The sequence below is a fragment of the Dryobates pubescens genome, chromosome 19 (assembly GCF_014839835.1).
Source record: "Dryobates pubescens isolate bDryPub1 chromosome 19, bDryPub1.pri, whole genome shotgun sequence".
In the NCBI taxonomy this organism is placed as follows: domain Eukaryota; kingdom Metazoa; phylum Chordata; class Aves; order Piciformes; family Picidae; genus Dryobates; species Dryobates pubescens.
Genome location: NC_071630.1, coordinates 14,176,452 through 14,201,231, shown reverse-complemented (window position 1 = coordinate 14,201,231; position 24,780 = coordinate 14,176,452). Strand labels below are relative to the sequence as shown.

The 24,780-nt window shown below is 42.4% G+C and overlaps 1 protein-coding gene across 5 annotated transcripts in view; it reads right to left on the bottom strand.

The window, feature by feature from the left end:
- Window positions 1-24,780, bottom strand: part of NFAT5 (nuclear factor of activated T cells 5) — a 67,208-nt gene that overhangs the window by 22,263 nt on the left and 20,165 nt on the right. For 2 of the 5 annotated variants that reach the window (XM_054169875.1, XM_054169876.1), the window contains exons 2-4: window positions 19,907-20,032; window positions 5,928-6,486; window positions 696-888 (exon numbers count right to left, since the gene is read on the bottom strand). In XM_054169875.1, coding sequence (XP_054025850.1) covers window positions 696-888; window positions 5,928-6,486; window positions 19,907-20,032 — 878 coding nt within the window. Of the gene's footprint in view, window positions 1-695; window positions 889-5,927; window positions 6,487-6,954; window positions 7,017-19,906; window positions 20,033-24,780 lie in introns of those variants that run through there. The other 3 variants (XM_054169877.1, XM_054169879.1, XM_054169880.1) reach the window with 3 other exon arrangements.

Genomic DNA, 24,780 nt, shown 5'->3' with positions numbered 1-24,780 from the left:
GTAGGTCCTTATGACCCTACTTAATATATACACACTGGATTCAGATACTTCTTATAGGAAAAAAAAAGGACAACTAAACCAACCCCACTTTTGATTTTTTCTTTTAATGAAACTTAAGCCTTATTGGTAAGGACCTAAAACTAACAATGATCCACTGTCAACAACTATCAGTTATACTGTCTCACTATCCTGGTTTTGTGTGCCTCAAGTGTCTCTAATCACACAGTTCATCTCATTTTAGACTAACAGGACATGCATCACAGGTGATTATTGCTTCACCATTAAGATTTTTTACCTCCTGTAACTTTGTGATGCAGTAAGAGTTCACTGCCTGCAAGAGACACAGCAGAGTCTCTACTGCAGAGACTGCAAAGTCTCCTCCTTTCCCTCTAAAAATCAGGAATCTAGTTGTATTTGAACTGAGCCACCCTATTAAAGCATATCATTTTAGTCTATAGTGCATATTCAGGGCATGTATCACAGATGATATATTGCTTTGGCATCAGTCTTCCTCCTGTAACTCTTTGTTGCCTGCAGGAAGAGATAGAGCACAGTCTCTGCAGCAGAGCCTGCAAAGTCTCCCCCTTTCCTCTGTAACTCAAGATTCTAGGCCTGTCTGAACCAAAACAGTTCCCACCCTGCTAAAGCACCCTTTGGAAAGAGGTTCCCATGCCACCCAACGCCGAGCTGCATACCTTTACAGTCGGAAAGCCTTGCTGGGTCCGGTCTTTGACGGAGCCTCGGCTGCCCTCTGTCAGGTACCGAGCCCTGTGCTGGGTTTCTGGCTGCACCACTATCTTCAGCTCCTTCCCCTCACTCTTAGTTGGATACTGACCACACAACATTGGGGTCTTCTTCCCTCCAGCTCCTTTCTGGTTCTCTGATGCTCTGGGAAGCCAAAACAGACTGTTAAAGGGATGTTATAAGCAGCTTCCCAATTAAAAAAAAAAAAAGTAGTAATAAATTAAAAACCTCTAAATCACAGGGAAGCTGAAAAGAGAAAGTGTACATTAATGGATAGCAGACTGACAGCTCAGAGCAAACTTGGGGATTCTCTTTCTGACAGAGAAGGAAACCTGCAGGATGAAGAAGAATGGTGCTTTCCTGCCTCCTCCAGCCAGGACAGGGAGGAATCACTGTTCAGAGAGCAAACATAAGGAAGGGAAAACCAATGAGCATTAACCTGTTAACAAACAGAAGGCAGCTGACACCCAGCTTCTTCACACTGTATGATGCAGCCCAATATTATCTGCTTCTTTAAGAGCTACACAGATGTACACACAGAGAGAATGGGTTTAGGGTTAAATGATACTTCTTAGAACAGGAAAACAGCCTCATGCCCATTTCCTCTGACCTTGCACAGCCAAACAAACTCAAATACTAATTTCTATAGAAACAGATTGATCAATTTACATTAAAACCAAATTTGTTGCTGTAAAAAGTTCCGACATAACTGCACCCATTTTACATCTGCAGAGTAGACCAAGGTGAGTACCTGAAGGTTTCCTGCCTCTCTCTTGTGTTCAGTTCCATAACTAAAACCTGAAGGAAGAAGCTCTCCAAAGTGTACATCAAGTGATGTTAAAGCATGACAGAAAACAGCCTCTGATCTCGGGCAGAGCAGGTTGACATAATGAGCTAGAATTGAGACTAACAAACTCCTTTAACACTGGCAAAGGCCAACACACCATGGCAAAGGGGACAGCCAGGAAAAGAGCTCAAGGAATTTATGCAAATGCAATATTCTATTTTACTACCAAAAATTCCTTTCTAACAGCTAATGACTTTGAAGAAAGCAGCTTGCTGCAGCAGGTGTGAAGGCCTCAAAAAACAAATCCTATTCCAGTGTGCTGTACACAAATGATTTATCCAGGACTCACTCTTCTTAGGCAGAAGGGTGAAAAAGCTTGTTCTTCAAAACCTTTCACTGCCTGTGTCCTCCACTAACCTGAACCTGGGGTAACCTGTAGTGCTCTTTTCCAATTACCAATATACCACAAACACCATCAGCACCTCTCCCACAGCTCCTGCTGTGCAGTGAACAGCACAAGGCCACACAGAACGCAAACAGCTCCAAGCCATTCCTCAGCCCCGGCACAGCCTGATCCAGCCCTTCTCCTATGAATGGGCCTTATTCTGCCCCAGGGAAGGTTGGGCACTTTGTCCCCTGGATCCACATCTCATACCCCCCAACGTCCTATTTCTCATGCTCTTATTTCTACTAAGCCTTCCAAAACCTTTTAACACATGAAAGGTTAAAAGAGCCACTGCTGAGCTGTTGCAAGGTCTTGCTTGGCAGGAATTTTGTTTTATCTAGTGGAAGGTGTCCCTGCCCATGGCAGAAGGGTTGGAAGGGACCTTAAAGGTCCAGGAACCATTCTATGATTCCTGTTCTGTTTATGATGGTTAACCATTTAACCATGGACTGTCTGCCAAGCTGGGATGGACACCCAGCACACATCCCTGCACAGCCCAGTCCTGTCCTGTCCTGTCCTCCATGCCCATCTTCAAACCAGGATTAGCAGAGAGACAGGATCTGGATTAAGAACAAGTATAAAAGAAGTGCTGGAGCACCATCCTCCTACCAAGGAGTCCAAGGATTACTCTGCCACCATCTAGGCTGTTTAAAACCACCAAAGCACTACATAAACCCATAGCTTCTTCACAGAAACAAAAGGGACAACGCTCTTCTCCGATGCAGCACAACACCTCTGACATACTCTCTGAGCTGTCATTAATACCACCATGCTCTTTGCTTCTGTGCAAGTTAGGCAATAATGCTAATCACACTCAAGCTCGTTAGATCATCACTTTCTCATCTTCCTGTCAGGCCAGTAATTACAAGGAATACATTTATGAACTCTCAGTGAGTATCTTCACTGCTTCTCACTGGGAATTTTAAGACACCCACCTACCATCCCTTAGCTTCCCGCCAGGAAGCTCCATTCTGCCATGCTAAGACCCTCAGTATGGGAGAAGGCTCTAAGGAAAGAATGTACAGAGACTGCTTACTCTGACCTTGGGAGTTCCAGCTCCATAAATTAATATGGGAGACCAGGATACTGTCGAATCTTGAAGGGAAGCAATAAAGGGGCAATGATTTTAAACAAGAGAACAAGAGAAGAGTAAACTTAAGACTGGACATCAGGACATAGGAGGAAGCTCTTTACCACGAGAGTGGTGGAACACTGGAAAGGTTGCCCAAGAAGGTGGCATGAGGCCCCATCCATGCAGACATTCAAGGTCAGGCTTGATGGGGCTCTGGACAACCTGATCTAGTTGGGGCTGTCACTGCTTACTGCAGGGGGGTTGGATTAGATGACCTCTAGAGGTTCCTTCCATGCCAGTGCATTCTATGATTCTCTGATTCTATGAAAGGCAGCCAGAAATACTAAATTAACTTCTAACACTCAAAAAGTGAGGTTTCAGCAGCATGACTTTAACACTTTGGCCTCTCCAACCCAACTGTTTTCCTGTCAGCACTTTACTCTTAGAACTCAATCATCAACACAGTAATACTTCATACGTTGTCATATTTATGCAATGAGATGCTGCCCAACACTTACTTTGGAAGCCTTCCCTCTAGAAACCTAAAGAAATCCTTACTTAAATCGGATTAGCTGAACTTGAAAGCCATTATAAAACCTCCAGCAAAATTTTTCAGTGGCATTTCCAATTGCAGAGGTTTACCATTTTCATGTAGTTCATTGCACACACCAATAGCAAACTGTTCCACGCACACATTTCTTTATTAGGTTAGCTGTTTCCAGACAGTGTCTCCTCAAAGCTAACGTCTCTTTTCTAAAGAAGCAACCTCAGTGCCAAACCCCACGAAACTATTAAAGCTGAGGTTTGCCTGGTCCTGTGCTGGCATTGGGGTTGTTCCCAGAGGAGACCTGACAGGGAAAGTGAGCCCAAGCCTGTCGGAAATCCGAGACTCTGCCCTAAATCACCATCAATTCATCCCTTTCTAAATAGGCTTTCACCAGTTCCAACACTTTCCACAGGAATATATTCTTTTCCTTCCTAGCTCTTAAAGACAACTGACTAGAAGTCTCTTTTGAACCAAATGCTATTTCCACTCCACAAATTAGCCAGGCTGCTTTCCTTGCTCTTTTCTTCAAGCCAGAAGTAAATGAACTCCTTTGGCTGAGCTCCATCAGGCTGGAAAGTCAAAAGAAAAAAAGTCACTACTGTGACCTAGATTTGTAATGCTCCATCTCCACACTGCAACAGCAAAATTAAGTTTTCTAGTATTGTGGCCATTTCTTATCCCAGAGCTTTTATTTAAAAGGACAATTCTGTAATGCACGAATTTTGCTACAGTTCACTCCAGCCTGTATACACTGTTAGGACAAGATTATGCTGGTCTACCCTGTGTTCAGAGCACTGCTGACAGTACTGGTGAACAGTCACTGGTCAGCACCAAACATTTTAAGGGATGTCAGCCTTGTGATATTTCAGAAAGAGATTCTTCCAGAATTTACTAAATCTCTTCTTTCTGAGGTCCAAAGATCACATTTACAGTGACACATCTCTTGCCTTCTGATAGCTTCTTCCCTCTGTAATGGAGACCTGACCCTCCAGTCCTGCTCAGTGGAGGCACTTTCCCAGCTCCAAGCAGCTGCTTTGCACACGCTAAATTCCTGCTTGGCTCTACCACATACTAAGGTTTTACTTTATTATCAAATTCAGCTGGTGAAAATGTGAGATGCTGGACAACTGCAGCCAAGCTTAGAATGGCTGCTGTAAGGAGAGAGCAGAAGACCCAGGGGCCTGAGACAAGAGCAGGCTGCAGAGCCGGCAGCAGAGCAGCACCCAAGTTGCCAAATTCTGGAATGCTCCTCAGAACCGCCTACTGACAGTAAAATTGTAAGTATAGAACTGCAATGACCCTGGGAATACTGACTCCAGGCTCTTTCCCTTTGTAATAGGAGAAGTTCATCATTTTTCCCATCAGTTTTAATATTCACCATTAATGTGATGAATATTGGAATGTACTGCAAGGACAAACACAGCAGTAAAAATAAATGAAATACACCCCCATTCCCCCCCCCCAAAAAAAACCCCCACAAAATAAAAAGCCAAATTATCTACTTGACCATCTTTAAAGTACCAAAGAAGCCCCAAGTCAAGAAAATAAAATATAAAATGTATGAAGACACTCATAGTAAACTCATACTTTCCCCTCATTAAGCAAGATGCCTTTGTTGAAGAGTGTGGGGTGGGAGAGATGAGACCTAGACCTAGGTGTGCCCACGCACAGACACATGCATGCACACGACCCAGAAGCACAGAGAGAAACAGGATTAGAGGTTTATTTCTGAAAAAATCCAATACAGAAGTGAATTCACAAGGAAAAACAAGGCCTGGTTCACCATGTCATCTTAACATTTGATGAAGAGGTAAAGCATCTGTTAATTGAAATGAGGAGAAATCCTAACAAGCCATTAACCTCTACTCCCATGGCTCTCTAGTCGATCAATAGCCACACTGAAGCAGGTGAAGGGCACAGACTGAAATCCTCACTTAAAGTCCTGCAAAAAACATTGGGATTTCAGGTGCATCCCATCCTCTCCTGCCTTTCTGTACAAATACAATAAGCTTTCCACTGCCATTTTCTAAATGGAATTGTGCAATCTGCAAGGAATTCCACTAAAACAAGAACAGAGATGAGCTCATCAGTGCTGCATCCAGTTGGTGCGGGGAAGTTTAGTTTTGTCTTCTGAAAAAGGATTAACAAAGCCTAATGAGAACTTATCAGGGAGTAGGACACCAAAGGGAACAGTGGAGAAGAGATTTACATGAGAACCTGAGCAGGACACTTGCTGGGGCACGGGGGGAGCTTTATTAATTTGGTTTTACATATGGCCATAGAACTTTTTTTAAAAAAACAAAACAACAACAAAAATAAAACAGATACCAACCCATTTCCTGCTTTTGAGTTGCCTTTGCTGTCCGTGCTGAGCTGAGAAAGGACATAGTGAGGCGCTTTGGCACTGTCGGCATCAAATATATCCATGTTGGACTCTTCACAATCTCGACGTTTGATCCCTGGCCTCTGCTTTGGGTTTCGTTTGCGTGATTTACGTGGCACCTCAGTGTTATCATTGTAGGAACTGGTACTCATGTTACTGAAGTTGGAGGGTGAATCCTCCATCCACATACTGCAGCTCTGTTCTGACTCCAATCCACAGCCCTCATCCTGGCAGGACATCCGACTGTTGTCCAGCAAGTCCTCGGGTGGTGGCGAGATGTACAGGACTGTGTGTCTCTTCGGCGTTGACTGCTGCTGCTGGGCTGCGTTACTGGTTAACTGCTTGTCACTTACCCCTCGGGTACTTACCCCCACGGCTGAGGAGCAGCTCTCCACTTGCATAGCCTTGCTGTCGGTGACTGAGGTAGAGTAAATGGTAGGACTGGAAGAGGTGGTAAAGGAGCTGCAAGCACCGCCCATGGAGGAAGAGGAAGGAGCTGAAGAAGCATCTGCGGTGTATAATTCACAAGTAAATACAAGATAACACGGTGCTGTGTGTGCTGGCTATAGCAGTCCCATTGAAATAAAGTGATTTAGGAACCGATTGCTTTCCCCCAACAAATGTTTGGAATTTGGAAAGGTTTTAGAATGTAGATGCTTAAAGCAGTACAGCCTGGCCAGTACAGAGCTTTGGAAATGTCCAATCAGACTCCTTTATTGTCTGCTGTAATCAGCTTTTATTAAATTTAACATTAAAGGCATAAAAATGGCTGCAAGTAAATCGAGCTTTCATTGCCTCAGCTGGACTAATTAGTTGTGTAGAAGCCATTTCATCTACAGTAATGGAAGCCCCAGTGCAAAATGCTTATAATCCACATTCGGCGCCAATTAAACCGTTTACGGCTGGAAATTTATTTTATCGTTTTGAAAGAGACGGGACTGTGCTTAGCCACAAAAGATTAAAATAAGTTTCTAACCTATGAAGCAGAGAACTACAGGTCATTTTTAATGCAGACACTCCCTGCTTCAGAGGCAAATCCTGGAATAAAAATATGAGAAAATAAATGAGAAAACGAGCTGCTGATTATTCCGTCATAAATGTGAAATAAAATATCAAATCAACTTGAGTTGGTAGGCAAAATGGAACTGGTATCAGTCGCTAAGACAGAGCTGTTTGGTTTGAAGGTTCAGAACAGGGATGAGATCTCTCTACTGGCGACACCCTGGTCCAAGAAGATGTGGAATTTCTGCCATTTGGCCCTTTCAAGTCACCAAGACTCGTTTATTTTGGACTTTATTAGCCAAGTCCCTAGTGGATGTGGAGACAGCTTGGGACAGGCCTCTGAAAAACTCAAACTAAGCAGGATGCTTTAAGTCATGTGACTGTGAATCCTCCAGATGTCACAGAGATCAATCTGGTTTAGAAACACGAGAGGACAGTTCAGGGATTCAAACAAACCCTTGGAGAGTTCTGAGAACAACATCATCATTTCCCCTGAAGAAGTCTAACAGACTAACCAGCTGCAAACGCAGGCCGAGACGCTTCAGAGGAAGCAGAACGGACAAGCACAGGTCTGCAGTTTAAAATCAGCTCTAGCTCACTGAGGAATAACTAACCAAATTTCATAGTCAGATTTAAGCTTCCTGGGGAGGGGGGAAGATGTAATTTTCTGTACCTCTGCACTGCTGATCAAACCTTCCATCATCAACCAGAACCACACAAATAAGCTAATTTTGGAAACAAATTATAGATGATACGTACAGGTAATTAATTACACAATCTGTTTGCTCAGCTCGTTCCTGGTGTCACAGACGTAAGACCTGCTACCAAGAGGAACGTGACAGCTTCCCTTTTTGTTTGTTTGGATTATTTTTTTAAACCAAATATACTACATTAATCTCTCTAATCTAAAAGGCTTAGAGATAGTGGAACTATTTTATCTGTTTTAAGCTGTTTAAAAGTAACAGAATGTTCAGTCATTGTTTATATATTTAACTAACAGCAAAACTTGGCAAACCCTCCTAGAAAGCAGCCTGCATTTGATTAGCAGGGGTAGCACTGACTGAGAAGAATTTTTAAACCACTACCATTTCTTACAGCTCATCTGAGCTACATTAATGTAACAGCCTCACTTCAGACTGTAACCCTGAGTGATCACCACAGCTGATCAATAAACTATTCTGCTTTTCATCTTCACAGATAGTCCCTTTCCCAAACCTCCAGGTGAACCACAAGCAGATGAATGATACCAGTTCCATTTTCCAGTCTGTTCTTTGGCAAATACAGTGGCTGAAATTGGAGAATTCAGTCACTTTGAACTGCATTCCAATTTAAAGGCAAATTTATCCTTTCTATATCATGCATTAATGCAATGCTGTTTCCAAAAACATTTATAGGATTGGCAGGAACTATTAAATCTAGATATTAATTCCAGTGACAATATTTAGGAGCTGATTTGCAGCCACTTTGAGTTGAGAAAGAGCGTTGCTATTTGGGATGTTTACTTGGTTTTGTTACATTAAAGTTTGTTTCCATCATTTAAACACTCAGAAAGAAATAGCAATTCAGCATCTGTGCTGCATGCAAGTGTTGGCCAAGGGAATCCAGAGAGCACACAGCAGTCATGCTGCAGATCTGAATTCTGAACAGCAGTATTTCCCCTCAGCTGAAATCTATTCTCCTTTCCAGGGATGTAACTGAGGATCATGCACAGTATAATACAGTGCATCCACACCTCATGTCTGCCTGTGCAGGACAGCCTGACTATTAATGATGGACATGGAATCAGGGAGCAGGGCTCTAGAATTGGAAGACTTTTACTTTAATAGATTGAAATCAAAGATTTCTCTTTTTTGCAACAAAGTTATGGAAATGCTTTAGAAAGGTCACTTAAAAGACCTCTAAAAAAATTTTAATCCACGGGTCTCCATTGGAACAGAAGAGAAGTGCCAGACACTGACCATACCCTGTTATCAAATGGTTCAATGCATGCCCTGGCCAGAAATGCAACAATTGTCCTTTCCCCTCACTTTCCTAGGAAAAAATAAAATGAATAAATCACTAAACAAAATACTTTGCAGTGTAAAGCTAAAAGAGTTGGCAATGGCATAAGTGTCAGTTTCAAATTGCACCGGGGAGATCGAGGTTGGGGATTGGAAGAAATTTCTCTTCACTGAAACAGAACAGGCTGCCCAAGGAGGTGGTTGAATCAATGTCCCTGGAGATGTTTAAAAGATGCAGAGATGTGGTGCTGAGGGACATGGTTCAGTACCAGACTTAGTAAAATTAAAGAATGGATGGACTCTGTGACCTTAAAGGTCTTTTCCAACCAAAACAATTCAATGATTTCAAGATGTTAGGGTGCAGCATCTTGCAATATTTAAGCTATTGTCATTATTGCTATGCAAAATAAGTTCTCCTCCAGTTTCCAGGATTTTTTCCTAAAAGTTAAAAAGCATGTAGATGTAAGAACATGGTTGCTTTTTCTTTATATGTAAGGAGGAGGACAACATTTATACATTTAAGAAGGAAAGAAATCCTGTCCATTGTAAATTGGTTATTCTCTCCTCCCTTTGCCAGACACCTCTGTGTAAAGATGACTTCCTTGCTGTGAGGGTATTGGAGTCCTGGAGCAGGTTGCCCAGAGAGGTTGTGGAGCCTTTGACTCTGGAGAAATTCCAAACCCACCTGCACACTGTGATCCTGCTTTAGCAGGGAGGTTGGACTTGAACTCCAGAGTTCTTCTCCAATCCTTGCCATGCTGAGGTTCAGTGATCTCAAACTAAATGGTAATGGCCAGAAAACCTCTTTTGTGCCTTATGCCTTCCCAAGAGAATGCCATCACCGCCCACAACCATGCCAGTGTTTTAAGGGCATGGACAGGTCAGCATCTTCTCTATTATACTTGAAATACATGAGAAAGCCTGACAAGTATCACAGCCAATTAAACAAACTGGCTAAAACCCTAACACAAATTTCAAGTCTATTTTGGGAGTAAGTTTAGTCATTGCTTTAGGAACAAATTTGAAGTTAAGCAAATACGATGAAACAGAATAGAATGTCTGTTTGCTGACAGAGGCTGCAGGTCATTTAGCCAGCTCATCCTCCTTTAAACTAATCAATCAGTGGGGTCAGCCAAAGAAGAAGAGACAGTAATGAATAAACCTCTTAGTGTTTCACATGGCTCCCATTTTTGTTTTTTTAAAGGGAGTGACAGCACACCTGTATCTGGCACCCAAAGGAGATCTCTTGGGTGAATACCTTGCCGTTTTGGGAGGATGGTAAAGAAACAAATTGTTCTCAATTTTTCAGTAATTCAAACTTGAGTGGAACTGCTTTAAAAGCTGAGAGCATTCCACACTTCCTGGTAGTGAGGAATAAGTTTTCCCCCAGCACGCAGAATGTGCCCTGCGGGTGTACAGTGAGGGTGCACCTGGGTGCTGGGCTGTCACCTGGCAGTGGGGACATGCACACACACACACCCCTTTCCCAATTCAAGCATTTCTTTTATTTGAGGTTCTGTAGAGACAATGGGAAGTGTTACAGGTGGCTCTTGCATTTGCAATTTAGCAGTGCTCAAATGGCAGAGAAGAAATGACCATGTACAGTTTGAAAGGTAAGATTGAATGTGTTTTAACAAAATAAAACTGTTTTCAGAAAGACAAGCAAAGTGCATGTTATGGCAAGTGTGCAGCCATTTATTGTCATAAATGACATGTGCACCAGCATCAGAAGGTGGGATTTTCCTTTTTCTTAATTAAAAAAATATGAAAAAGAAAAGAAAACTACTTCCACCCTGGAGGAACTTTGATCACTGTTGAAATTACAGAATCACCGAGGTTGGAAGAGACCTCAAAGATCATCAAGTCCAACCTGTCACCACAGACCTTGTGACTAAACCATGGCACCAAATTAACCCCCCTCAATCTCTTCATTGCCATCATTGTAACATGTAAGGTAGTTGAAATCAGTAATCTGGAATCTGTTGCCTGTCTCACAAGCTTTTTTTTTTCTCCTCTCCTCCAAGAGAGGCAGAATGGTGTCAAATGGCTGAGCATAAGGAAGCCCTGGTTCTGTGTTGGACATCAGAAGAGTCACACCAGTTACAATTCTGTCAAGTGTAAAAAAGAGGGAGAAAATAACCAAGAATTAACAAGCTTGTTGGTTAGTGCTGGACTTCAGGATGTAAATAAAAGACAGTAAATTACTCCACACTATTCCTGGAAGACTACTTTTCCAAGGAATTCCAGTAGTCAATGATACCAGTTGTGTACATTTGCTTCCTAAAAAGTCTAATAGGGTGCCTAAAGGCTCACAGACCCTTCCCTCACTATCAGGCAGTGCACAGAGTTACAGTCACAGCCAAGAGACTGAATAATTCAAGTTCTTTGTGGAGGGGTGGGGGGGAAAAGCAGGCAGTGGGAGAAGGGCTGCAATATGCACATAACACAATGCACACTGCTAAAAATCATCAAGCTAAGATCAGAGTCTCGGGGAACACAGATCAAAGAGCATCTCCATGAGCAGTGCAGTCTTTTCCTGTTCAATATATAAAACATTTTCTTCGCACAACGTTTTATCTCCCTAATTAACTATTAAGGCAATGACTGACTTCTAGATCCTACTATCTTGTGAGGTCAAACAAGGCATTCAGCCTCTGAAAAAAGATTTGAAAGGCAGGAGAACAAATAAAAATCACTGTGGGGCATTGAGGGAATCTGGTCTTTAGGCAACACCTGGAGCCCATCCTTAAATCCTTGTTCATGATTTCCAGAGATCCATAAATACAAGGATCACCAGTGCCTCAAAAGGAAACAAACAGCATCCTGACGACTTTCTTTTAATTAACTCTTGCTGGAGTGCCAAGCAAGTAATCTCCTAGACTTGAAAGCAGCTTAAAGACTGCAAACATAAATTTGAGATATTTTGTTGGGGTTTTTCCAAGTTCTTAGCCACCCCTGCATGAAGAGCCAGGACTGTCAAAAAGCCACGAGAAGAGGCTCTGTTTTTTTCAGCCCCTAGCCTGCATCCCATGAGATTCCCTGTGCTATGTTCAAAGAACAATTTGAGTGTCAGAAATGAGAACTCACCACACAGGGTGAGATTTGGGTGCTGTATAAGCTTAGTCCAACATAAATTAATGAATTTAATGGATTAGTGTATCTAACATGCCATGTTCTTCCTAAGGCTTTTGTGTGTTCACTGGTTTATTGGAACCACTGGACACAGAAGAACAATTTCAGAACAAAACCAGAAGGATACCACGTGCAAAATTTCCAGCATCAAACCTGGTGGTGCTGAAGGTTTGAGAGGTTAAACCTCAGAACTCACAAAGTGGCTGCAAACCTGCTTTCAACACCTCACATGCCAAACTTGGGTTTCTACTTTTCTTCTTCTTGTATTACTGAGGTCATGTCAAAAACTTTTCCAAAAAAATAAAAATAAATAAAAAGTAGTTTAGTTTCAAATCAGTATCAATCCACTATTTAGAAATAGAACCAAAAAAAATAAAAGAAAAAGAAAAAAAAAAAAAGAAAAGAAATTTTTTTTTTAAGTTTAAAAAAAAAAAAGAAAAAAGAAAAAAAAAGAAAGAAAAGAGACTTATGAAGAAGTCTGAAAACAAGACCGACCTATACCCTGGGTGAGATTGGATGGGTTAAGTGTCTCTGGCACTATTTGTCTTCACTATTGACAGACACTGTCACACAACCCACCACTCGATGCCTGTCTCTGAATGGCGAAGCTAGAATGCAAGTTAAGTGTATTAATAGAGAAAAAAACTAGCATCCCAGCAAATATCATCAAGCAATCCAATTCACCAGTCATTAAATACACTCAGATTCAAGATAGGTAGGTTAATTTAATTTACATCAAGCCCAACAGCGTAAATTCCCCTTAAATTGACATGCTGAACCAAGCAGTGTAGCATACGTTGGGTAAATACATCAGTCAATCTGCTTTTGTTACAAATGACATCTGTTATCCAATTAACACTCCACTTTAGGTATCTAGAACTTTTTGTTAGTGGCTCACACACCCAAATTCCATCTGGGATCCTCCCCACTTGGAGCAATCAACAGCTGTGAACAGGCAAGTCAGAGCTCTAGGACCCTCAGCTGCTCCTCATGCTCTACCTGTCACCTCCTCAGAGGCTGCCGAGTAGTCTGTCTGCTCCTCAGTCTGCTGACCTGAAGAGTGACCATATGATGCTGTCAGATTGATGGACCTGAGACAGAACACTTTGGTTTAAGAAACAGACTCTTCTGTTCTTCTGACACAGAGTTATTTGGGTTTTTTTTCCTAAGAACTCTTGGCCTTGCAGAAGTCTTCAGTGCTGCCAAAAGGAGGTGCCCAAAGCATAGTGTAATAAGACTGGTCTCCTTCTGCCTTTCCCTGCCTTGGCTCTTCATTATTCGTCATGGAACAGGGAATTCTCTTGTTGCAAGCAATTCTCAAGCCTTTCTGATGCAAGAATAGCAGCCACTTCATGCAAGAATTTGCCATAAGAAACCTCTCAAAATGACAAAGAGTTTGTGTTTGATTGAGCAGTTCTGGAAAATGATCCTTACCGACTGCATGATATTTAGGAAGACTGAAAATAAACTTCATCTAGAAAAATGAGATAAGGAGTACATAGAAATAAGCCTTTACAGGTAATGATGAGGGAGCTCTGCTCCAGTCAGAGCAGCAGGTATGCACTCAACATGTACAACTCCACACAGCTCAACCTTTCAAGTGAATTTGTAGGCACCACATTGCTTTTATAAAGCAGAAACAATAAGATAACTTATTTACATTTGCATTTCCCAGCGATGATTTCAACCTAGCAGAGGTTAAAGGAACCTCTCCACCAGCCCTGAGATATACCTCACCACGTCTTGGTTTTCCCAGGCTGATATAACAGATCTTTAAACTTTTTCCACATACATGTTAGTGTGAACAAGTCAGAGCAGCTGATCCACAGCAGCAGAAAGATGCAGTTTTAAGGAGCAGTAGGATCTGGTTTAAATTAATTCTGTAAGAATTACTTGACATAGGACCACAGCAAGAAGGGCTGCAGACAGAAATCCCTGGAAGACATCCTCCCTGGAAATTACAGGAAGGCACTTCCAACTGGGAGGGCGGTGGGAAGAGGAAGGGAAAAGCCTACAAAGAAATGGAAGTTTTTACAGGCATTGGAGACCAACTACAAAGAAGAATCTTTGTTTCTAGCAATTTGTTTACAACATGTAATTATAAGCCCAGGATAACAGTATTAGTAGTAGTGCTGATATCCCTTTTGAAATCTCTGGTAATTATTTCTGTATCAACAGGAAAAACTGACTAATGATACCAGGAAGGATGATAAATGGACAAAATATTTTCATTAAAAAATAAAAGTGAAGAAGCCTGGCTCTAGCCACTCAAAGAAAAACAAAAACCAAACCAAAACACTCATTCCAGATTTCCATTCTGAGGCTGTACTGACTTCAGCTTGAGAGTGACAAAAAAGCTTTATCTTGGCTGTGGAATCGGGTTGCTCAGAGAAGCTGTGGAGGCTATAACCCTGGAAGTGTTCAAAGATAGACTGGATGGGGACTGGAGCAACCTGGTCTAGAAAGAGCTTGGAACTAGATGATCTTTGAGGTCCTTTTCCAAGCCAAAACATGATGTGATTCTATGTTGTGAGCCACAGCCCATAGAACCTGGTCTCTAACCCACAGATGACACAAGCACTTTGATCCATTTCACTGCAGTAACATCTGTGGGGAAGCCTTATTTTCATAATTAACATGGCCAAAAATGCTTACAGAAAGCATCTCAATAACAATTCTGAGCCAAAAAACCCCAATTTTATCTGTTTGGGACAAGCAGTTTGTCCTTTTAATTAAAAAGAACACAAAGCTGACAGGACCAGAAGAAGGTAAAGCTTCTTCGTTAATCAAGTACTTTCCCAGGATAAAATTATAGATGTTTAGGAGCCAGAAGCATTCAATACATCACAGATTAATTGTATCCAAACATTAAAAGAAGAGATCAGTAAATACATTTCAGTGGCATAAAATTTGTTCTCTTGTTACAGCAAGAACACCGCTCCACAGAGAATCCAATTTGAGATAAGAACTGGAAACTACCAGAATGGAAACGATGCAGGAAACTGTCCTGGAGAGCAATGGGAACAAAAAAAGGGAAAGATAGGTATTTGCCTCTGTGGAAAATTAAGAGATGCTTAAGAGATCATCAAGCAGCTGAAGCAGCTCATTCCAATATTTGCTGCAATAAGAACAAGCAGATGATGAGCTGAGGAGTAAGTTTCTGTACGCTTTCTTCACTGGGGTACAGAAGGTTTGAGCAGTTCTCTTACTGGAGATAAAAGATGAAAATACAATTCTTGTTTGAAGTGAGTGGTCAAAAGTAAGGTGCTGACCTACCAACTAGAAAGACCCCTTTGAGAAAGGACTTCAGTTAGCAGAGTGAATTTTAAGCATTTGAAGCACGTGTTCAACATCTCTCGATCGACACCAAAAACCTGTTCGACCCTTAACAACCATTCGAAGAGAATGAAGCATCCCTGCTTGCAACTGCAGCTTAAAAATATTGCATGGAAGGCATCATTAAAGCTTCAGGCACATTTGTTTCATAGAAGAACTCTCCAGGCACAGCTTACAATGACATTTCTCTGCATGACACCCTCCTGCATTTCAAGATTCTAGAAGATGATTCATATTTAATGTGTTTATGGTACCGCACCAGGAGAAATCCTCCTTTTCCTGTCCCCTGAACAAAGACACTTGTGATTCAAATAGCAAGCATGGAGAACAGCTTCTATTGGCAAACTATGATGCTTTCCCTCCCTTCTACTTTCTAGAAGAATAAAATTGGAAGCTGGAGACAGCAGCTCAGGTGAAAGTTACAGCTCAAAATCCTAGAGCTCTAGTAAGCAATCCTTGCCTGTTTGACAGCCAGAGAGTGGGTGACACCTCTTTTGTCTGGATTAATGACTATGAGATACACATTTACTAACAAATTAATGAAAACCCAATCAGCAACATTCCATTTTAATGTTCTTTAACAATTCTCTGTAAATCACAAAAATTTCCAAATGGAAGAACCAGAAGTCTGCCCCTGCAAGGTCGATTCTGCTAAAATCAGCCCATCCTGTTCCTCCAAAAAACCCCAGAAGTTCTCTGCAGCAGTATGTAGTGCCCACCTGGAACGTGATTTGTATGGAACAACCTCCCCCAGAAGTGTTAAGTCAAATTTCAGCCAGACACTGCCTTACTCAGCATTTTAGGAAGCAGAGAACACACTGTGTTAGCTGTTACAGGAGTAGTAAAAAGCTCTCACCACCTCAGATCATTCTCTGCAGCGTAATCCTCTCATTATCAAGAGTAATCTTACCTGCAATCAACAGCAAGCAGCACTCTAAATTAGCCCTTCCTTTCAAAACCAAGAGTAAAGGAGGTTCCCTACAACCCTATAAAGACTCAACTACCCTTTCCTATCACTTCTCAAGTAAGTGAGGGTTTGGAGCAAGTAAGAGCTGACATACAATTTAAGAGAGAGACACAAACAAGGGAAAAACTTCCGCTACAGGAACACTAGTTGCCAAAATCATCTTTCTTCCACACTCACTCTTCTGTAGTGTTACCTACTCCTAAATGTGCCTGTTGTCTGCTACTGAGGACTTGAGATATGCAAATGAACCATCAATCTTGGTCTTTTAAAATATAAAATGTAAAATAAATGTTTTCCAGGGTAAGCATATGGACATGCACAAAGCCCAGGCTGTTTTTCCTCTTATTTCCCTGATAAGAAATCAGAGCCCAGCCCAGCCAGACTGCTTATTGCTATGATGCTGGGTAACAGTGCTTGAAATTACAGTAGCAGCTTTCCAAAAAGCAGCGTAGGAACCCTAAAACTATTGAAGAATAAAATATGATACACTGTTTAACATAGAAACATGGTACAGGCACAGCAAGAACACAGCTGCAAGACTTCTCTCCTGAGAAGGTGGAGAAATCTGTGGGCAGAAGAAACACAACTAACCTCCGTGAAAAGCAAAAGTACTCCCAGGATTCTGGAAGTCAACCAAGAACACTGGGGACTGTTTTGTGCTGTGGGCATCAGCTCACAAGTGCCGAGGTTGAGATGGCTCAGAGGAGGAAACCTGCTTCACCAGTGCATGGCAGGATTTGTGGGAGGTGGTGTTAGGACTAGAAAACAACCCACTGAGATCCACAACGAGTAAATTCACCTCTCTTTGTACCTCTCCTACAACTTGTGTAGACACTGATGTTCCTCCTTCTCTTCCCGAGTTTGTCCTCAGCTTTCATGAGAAAAATAAGTCTGGCCTCAGGCTTACTAGAAATACCCAACCATCTGTCCACACCTGGGACATAATTTATCTTTCATATTATACAGATTTTGTTATATATATATAAAACTCCTACCACCCAACACCAGAGGGAGGAGCAGGGACTGTTCTTTTCAGCCTGCTGCTCTGCGTCTATTCTTGGAACACAGCCTATGGACCTGCTTTGCAGGTAAACACTTCTCTAAGATGTAAGTATTTTCTTTAAAGGATGTGGTGGAGTGGGAAAAATAATAATACCAAAACCCCAACTAAGACATTACACTAAAACTATCTGGTATCATCACACCCCCCTCCTGTAAGAGCACTGGCTCCATCATGCTGGGCTGGGGCTCAGCTCTCCTCACATGTGGACAGGGCACAACTCACTGCTGAATGATCCTGGTCACCACAATTAGGTGTTTATAAAAGGCCAGGATTCAATTGTTCTTGCCCTCAGTGGAGTGAACAGTGACGTAAGCAATGAAAACAAAACTAGTCTTTGCTCTCTTTGGGGGCTTTTGTCTGGTTGGTTAAACGCAATTATGAACAAGTCGGAGAACTGCAGTTGCTTGTGTTTAGTACTTCTGATCCTGATTTTAACAGCACCCAGAACCTTTAACTGTCTTATCACAACACTGATGGAAGGTTTCCAAGGCCACAGCTCAGTAAACACTTCAAGCCAGCACAAACTGAGAGGCACTGAGAGAAGCTGGCTCCACCTTTCCTGATTGCTCCTTCTTCTCCATGCTACTCCTCTCCCTGTATCACCAAAAGCTTAGTGCAAAACTGCAGTGAGCCCATCCAGGACAGCTCTAACCTGGAGCAGGTCCTTGATCCGAGAAAAGCTCTTCTTCAGCAGTGGTACCAGCTGAAAGTCTGTGTGAAACTATGTGATCTCCAGCTCTGACAACTGCTGTGAACTCAATGAGTAGGTCTTCTTTCAATCTTAACAAAAAAATCTCAATTTTTTTGAGGTTTTTCATTTAAGACATTCAAGAAAGTCATGCTGCAGTTTAACTCAAACCCAGCTAACCCACTCTGAGGTTTTTTCAGAAGGCACTGGACTGGCTGTTAGCAGACACTAAATACCTGCAGGTAACAGACATTTAGTTCCATTCAAGTTTTTAAGTCCCTTTCGTTAGGTACAGAATTAATTAGCAGTTCATGTCTATCTGTGGATTTAGAGTGTAACAGGGTTTGAGAGATTTCTTTTGTTCACTGGTTTTTAAGATACATGTTTCTGCAGGATTTGGTTGTTGCTGCAATTGAATCAAATCAATCATTAAGTATCTTGATCTCAGAAATACAGGCCCAAATTTTCTTTTGAGTAAGTGATATGAAAAAATATCAAATCCTTCCAATATAATAAATAAACCCATCAAATTCTTGCAGTGAGTGAAGTTCCACTGTGCACAGTTAAATCCACAGGTTCTCTCAGAAGAGGTCTGGCAAAACATGAATGGTGAGCAGTGCTGTAAAGTTTCTCTGACAAGTCTACAATCACTTCAGTTTCTGATCAGGAGTCCTGGACCATGCAAATCTGGGAAACATTCTCACACAAACATTTAATGCATTTGAATTCAGAGGAAAAAAAAAGAATGAGGCAGGTGGAATTCTCACCTTCAATATATACATTTTTCTCAAGCAATAATTTAAGGTCAACTAGGAAAGGGGAACATGACCTTGTAAGAAATACAGGGATCAAATTATGCAAAACAGCACTCATTCACTGAATAAAGATGATCATGAGCACAATGATCATTTTTTTCCCCTCATTGCACAGATGTTTACTAAGATGCTGAGAAGAATTCCAGATGAAAACCAGTACTAAGGCTACCCTCACATCAGAACTTTCACCTTAAATCCTCACTTTTTGGATGTTTAATGCAAATCAGTAACAGTCTTTAGAGTCTAAAATATGACTGGGAGTAAGATAAAGATGGAGATAAAAAGGTCATGCTTCATTTTTATAAGCTGTCAATTAGGAAAACAACCAATTTCAATTTAGTAGTTCATAAAAGTGCCATCCTGACACATATTATACTCTCATGTATTTGAGAATCTTGTAACATATTAAAAATAGAGAGTTGAGTGTGACTGAAGTTTAAATACTAAGCTTCCTGAGGCCTCTTAAAGGAAAACATGACCTTTCTTCCTACTTACAGTATGGTAAAAGCTTCATGGCCCAAAATGTAATCTGCCTTTCCAGTTTTCACCCTAGCTAGAAATGTGCTGTTTGACAGTCAGTCAGCGTTCTGCCCTAGTCCCAAATTGGTATTTATTATCTCTGAAGACAGAGTCCATTCTAGGAGCTAACAGGCCCTGTGCTGTGTAACAGCAGAACGGCAAAACAAGTAACTTCTTTCTTATGAAGATACGTACACATCAAATACAACAACCATCAACACTGTAAGGTGTGAAAATTGAGACCACCCAGTTTAATTTGCACTACCCAAATTCTCCTAGAATGAACTCTGTTACATCTCCACAAGCTCATTTTTTGTTTTTATGATCAGAACTTTGCCAGCACTGTTCATGTTGGCCAGAAGGTTACAAACCTTAACAAAGCAACCAAATAAAGGAGAATGCTTACCAGCAGCAACTACAGCTGGAGGCGGCGAACCTGCCTCGCCACCGCTTGTTTGGCTCATGGATGCTACGGATGTTTCTCTGGAAGGTGGTAACTGCAGCTCCTTTGGGAGAAGGTCATAGACAGATTCTGTAGAATAAAAAGCATGCCATCAAAAATTTATTTAGGCTAAGAGGAAAGAATTAATGCTTTTGCCTGAAAGATATGAACAATAAGCTGACCCTTCCAGAACCTTTTGGAAGTTACATTAAGCACTTGGGGATTTTGGAATCAAGTTAGTTCAGAAAACAAACCAACCATGAAGATACACATTCTCAAGACCAAAACAAAAGGACACAAACATGTTCAAACAAAGGAAGAACTGATGAACCTCCACAGAAACTGCGCTCATTTAGCCTGAAGGTACGGACAGCACATACAACCAAAGACAAAACTGCTCTCAGAATTCAAACCGTGCAACTGACTTCCAAAGAAAGAGCCTCATTTAATACTATCATCTGCAGAACATCCTACAGAGGGTTCCCATACCACAAATGCCAGTTCTTGCTATGTACTTCCATTGATCTGCAACGCTCCTTTCTCCCCTCACACTCTTCTACAAGCTCCTGCAGATGCTCCAGAGGAAGCACTCTCCTCTCAGAAAATGGCTAGTGCCAGCCCATGCAATACTGAAAGCTCTGTGGTGGAACTGTGGCAAACGCTGTGCAGTAGAACCTCTAAGAAATGCTTGTGTCTTCTCTGCTGTGAAGCAGGGATGGCCATAAAAATCACAACATTCTTTTGGTTGGAACAGATCTTTTAAGATCATCAAGTCCAACCATTAACCCAGCACTGCCACGTCAGATGATCAACTATAAACAGAATCAACAACGCTACACATGCTGCTTACTGTTGAAGGTTTCAGTCTAGGTTCCCCCCTCTCTCTCTCCTAAGCTGTGAAACCAGAACTTGGGTACAAAGCCCAGGGAAGTTACATGAAAGAATGAATTTCAACAATGGTAAGTATGGAGTCCTGCACCTGGGGAGGAATAGCACCGTGTACCAGTACAAATTAGGGGTTGACCTGCTGGAAAGCAGCTCCATGGAGAAGGACCTTGCTCAACAGTTACGTTTTTCTGGGACAGCAATGTGCCCTTCTGGCCACAAAGGCCAATGGTCTTCTGGGGTGAGGAGAGAGGTTCTCCTCCCCTCTACTCTGCCCTGGCGGGGCCACACCTATCCAGTTCAGAAAGGGAGGGCAGCACAAAAAGGTCAGAGCTTGCTGGGCTTCCCAGTTCAAAAGAAACCTGGAACTACTGGAAAGTGTCCAACAGACGCTACAAAGGGGCTGAGAAGAATGAATCATCTGTGAGGAGGAAAGGCTGAGAGACCTGGGGCTGTTTAGCCTGGAGAAGGGCAGCCTGAGAGGGGATCTTCTCAATACTAACAGCTAAAGGGTGGGGGGCAAGAGGATGGGGCCAGGCATTTTTCAGTGGTGCCAAGTGATAGGACAAGGGGCAACAGCCACAAACAAACCCAGGAAGTTCCATGTGAAGAGGAGGAGAAACTTTTTGCTGTGAGGGTGCTGGAGCCCTGAACAGGCTGGAGAGATTCCAAACCTGCTTGAACATTGTGATCCTGGGCAACCTGCTGTGGGTGATCCTGTTTTAGCAGGGGGGTTGGACTGGAACGTCTCGAGAGATCCCTTCCAAGCCCTACCATTCTGTAAGTCTAACTCACACTCCTCAGCACCGAAGCGCCGGCAGCTCTGCATATTTTGCAGACGTTTGTTATTTGTCATGCTGCATTCTGAGAAAGCTTCTGTCAACCACAAAATCCCCAGCAGATTTCAGAGCAAATGTTCACTTATTTCCACGCTGAACGGCTCCTCCAAGCTCGGCCGCAGGCGCAGCTATCAATACATCAAAATATTCTCCAAATAAAATGTGGCGTTTGGAAACCACAAGATGTGTGTGGGTCTGCTTTCTGCTGAACTACCATTTTGCTTCAAGATGAGTATCTTAATTCAAGAGACTGAAAAATGAAAGGTTCAGATTTTGTCCCAGTGAAAAGCACAAATAGCAGCCAAAGAAAAACAGAGTTGTGACACACAGACTTCTCTGCTTGGTGTTCCCGTGCCTCTAGGCAAGTTTATGTTTAGTGACAGGCCCCAAAATGAGGAACAGAATCATTAAGATTGGAAAAGACCTCTAAAATTATCAACACCAACCATCAACCCAACAACACCATGCCCACTAACCCATGTCCTAAAGTGTCATGCCTACACATTTTTTGAACACCTCCAGGGATGGTGCCGCTGCCATCTCCCCTGGGCAGTCTGTTCCAATGCCTCACCACTCTTTCAGGAAAGAAGTTTTTCTTAGCATCCAACTTAAACCTTCCCTGGGGCAGCTGAGGCCATTTTCTCTTGTCCTATCACTTGTTCCTTGGGAGAGAAGAACAACCCCCACCTGCCTCCAATCTCCTTTCAGGGAGTTGTAGAGAGCCAGGTGGTCTCTCCTCAGCCTCTTCCCCTCCAGCAGACAGACAGAACACAAAGCGTGTGTGAAGTACAAAAAAAAAAAACCTTTCTATTTTATGTATATTTTGCCCATACACACACACATATTTTCATTCCTTTCTGTTGCCTCTCAAGAAATCCTCTCTGAGGAGAAAGTGGCTCATGACCAGAATACTGTCATGACTCAGAAAATATTTGGTGCTGATTAGAGCCCCATTTCTGAAATCTAAGCTATTGGGTAAGAGCGAGCTCGTCTCTTTGGGTTGCTGGTTGTGTTTTGTTTCAGAAATGTATTTTTAACTCTCAAATGTGACGAAAGTTCTGTCAAGTTTGCTGCTTTAAAGGGATGCTCAGATCCAGAACTCCCACAGCACATTTTTCCCCTCAGGAAACGCACAATTTTAGCAATAATTCACAACAAGCACAATCAGAATCATTGTGATTACGTCTAACAACACGACAAAGAGAGGGAGGAAAAAGCCAGTATTAGAATTGAAGCCCATTCCCAAAGATCACAAGACCATTAAGAGCAAAGCTTTAACTTCATCTTTCACTGGTAAGAGACCAAACTACCTGAAACATGGTTTCAAACACAAACACTTGGATACCACACCTAAAAATTGATGACATGTCCTACACTTGGAAAAGAAGCTGCCATCAACTTGACAGCTGTAAATATGAAACCATGGAGGAATTTATTTGGACTGCTTGGGAAGTCACTGTGAGGTACAGACCAGAGAACAAAAATGTGCTGAAGTGGAGAACAAACAGCACCATGAAGGGTCAAAGCAGACAGCACAGCCCTGGCCACCATCATTGCCTCCTCGGCCTCCCAGTTCTTCCATCTCCCTCTTTGCTCTCGTGGCTCCCAGGAAATTCCCTCCACTTCCAGCAGCGTAAGAAATACCACATAAGAACATCCCAGACAGGGGCAAGGAAAAGCATGGAAAGTCTACTGGGTAGCACACAAGGAAGAAAAGGAATCAAAATAGCAAAGGAGAGCCATAGACCTGTTGGAGCAGGGACAGAGGAAGCCACAACAATGACAAGAGGGCTGAAACCCCTCTGCTGTGCAGCCAGGCTGAGAGAGTTTGGGTTGAAAAGCCTGGAGAAGAGCAGGCCCCAGGGACACCTTTTGTTGGCCTTTCAGTTCTTAAAGGGGCTGATCAGAAAGCTGGCAACAGACTCTTTAGCAGGGCCTGCTAAGACAGGACAAGGGGTGATGGTTTGAAACTAAAATAGGGAGAATCAGACTAGACAGAAGGAAGAAGTTTCTGACAGAGGGTGATGAGATACTGGCTCAGACTGGCCAGAGAGGTGGGAAACTCCACATCCCTGGAACCGTTCCACATCAGGTTGTTTGGGACTCTAAGCAAGCTGCTCTAGTTGCAGATGTCCCTGCTGACTGCAGGGTGGGTAGACTACATGACCTTGAAAAGTCCTTTCCAACCCAAACCAGTCTGTGATGTTATGGATATATGGCAGAAGTTCAAGGTCAAATCCAAACCTTAATGTAAAAAAGCCCTCATGACTTTTCTTCAAAACAGATGTATCTTCACAGCCTAACCCACACCTTTAGTGAGCAGGGAGCTTCCATGTCAACACTTCTCTGAAATTGTTTGGGCACCTTTAAGAGAGCTTGCTGCAAACAAACCTGCTCTGCACAAATCAAGACTTCAAATGAAACTTTGTGTTTTCACCTAAACACAAGCCAATGTTTATATATGCTGCACTATAAATAGCATTAAAGCAAAAACTGACAAATTCCAGAAAGATTAGAGTTGCTGCACGGAAACTAATTCTTCCCCAGAGGATACAGCTCCCCTCCCTGCCCGGGATCGCAGTGAAACAGCTAAATCCCCCACCTCTATTGATCAGCTCACCTCCATCACCCTGTTCTACACATGAACACCAAGTACAGGAAATTTTCTGCTATGATTTTATGTTTATTCGTGTGGAAAACACCCAGAAAAAGCAGTCTTCTATAAAGACAGTGTTACTTTGGAAAGCAAAAATGAAAATTTCGCATCATGGGGTATTGCTACCTAATTAGCAAGGAAAGTAGGAAGGCAGAATTCCTGTTCTCAGAGCCACTGTGTTGAATCAGAGTCAAGTTTCATCTGGCTGACAGCACAAGTGTCACAGAATCACCAAGGTTGGAAGAGACCTCAAAGATCATCGAGTCCAACCTGTCACCACATGACTAAACCAAGTGTCACATCCAATCCTCTCTTGAACACTTCCAGGGATGGTGACCCCACCACCTCCCTGGGCAGCACACTCCAGTGGCCAATGACTCTGTGAAGAACTCTCTCCTCACCTTGAGCTTAAACTTCCCCTGGTGCAGCTTGAGACTATGTCCTCTTGTTCTGGTGCT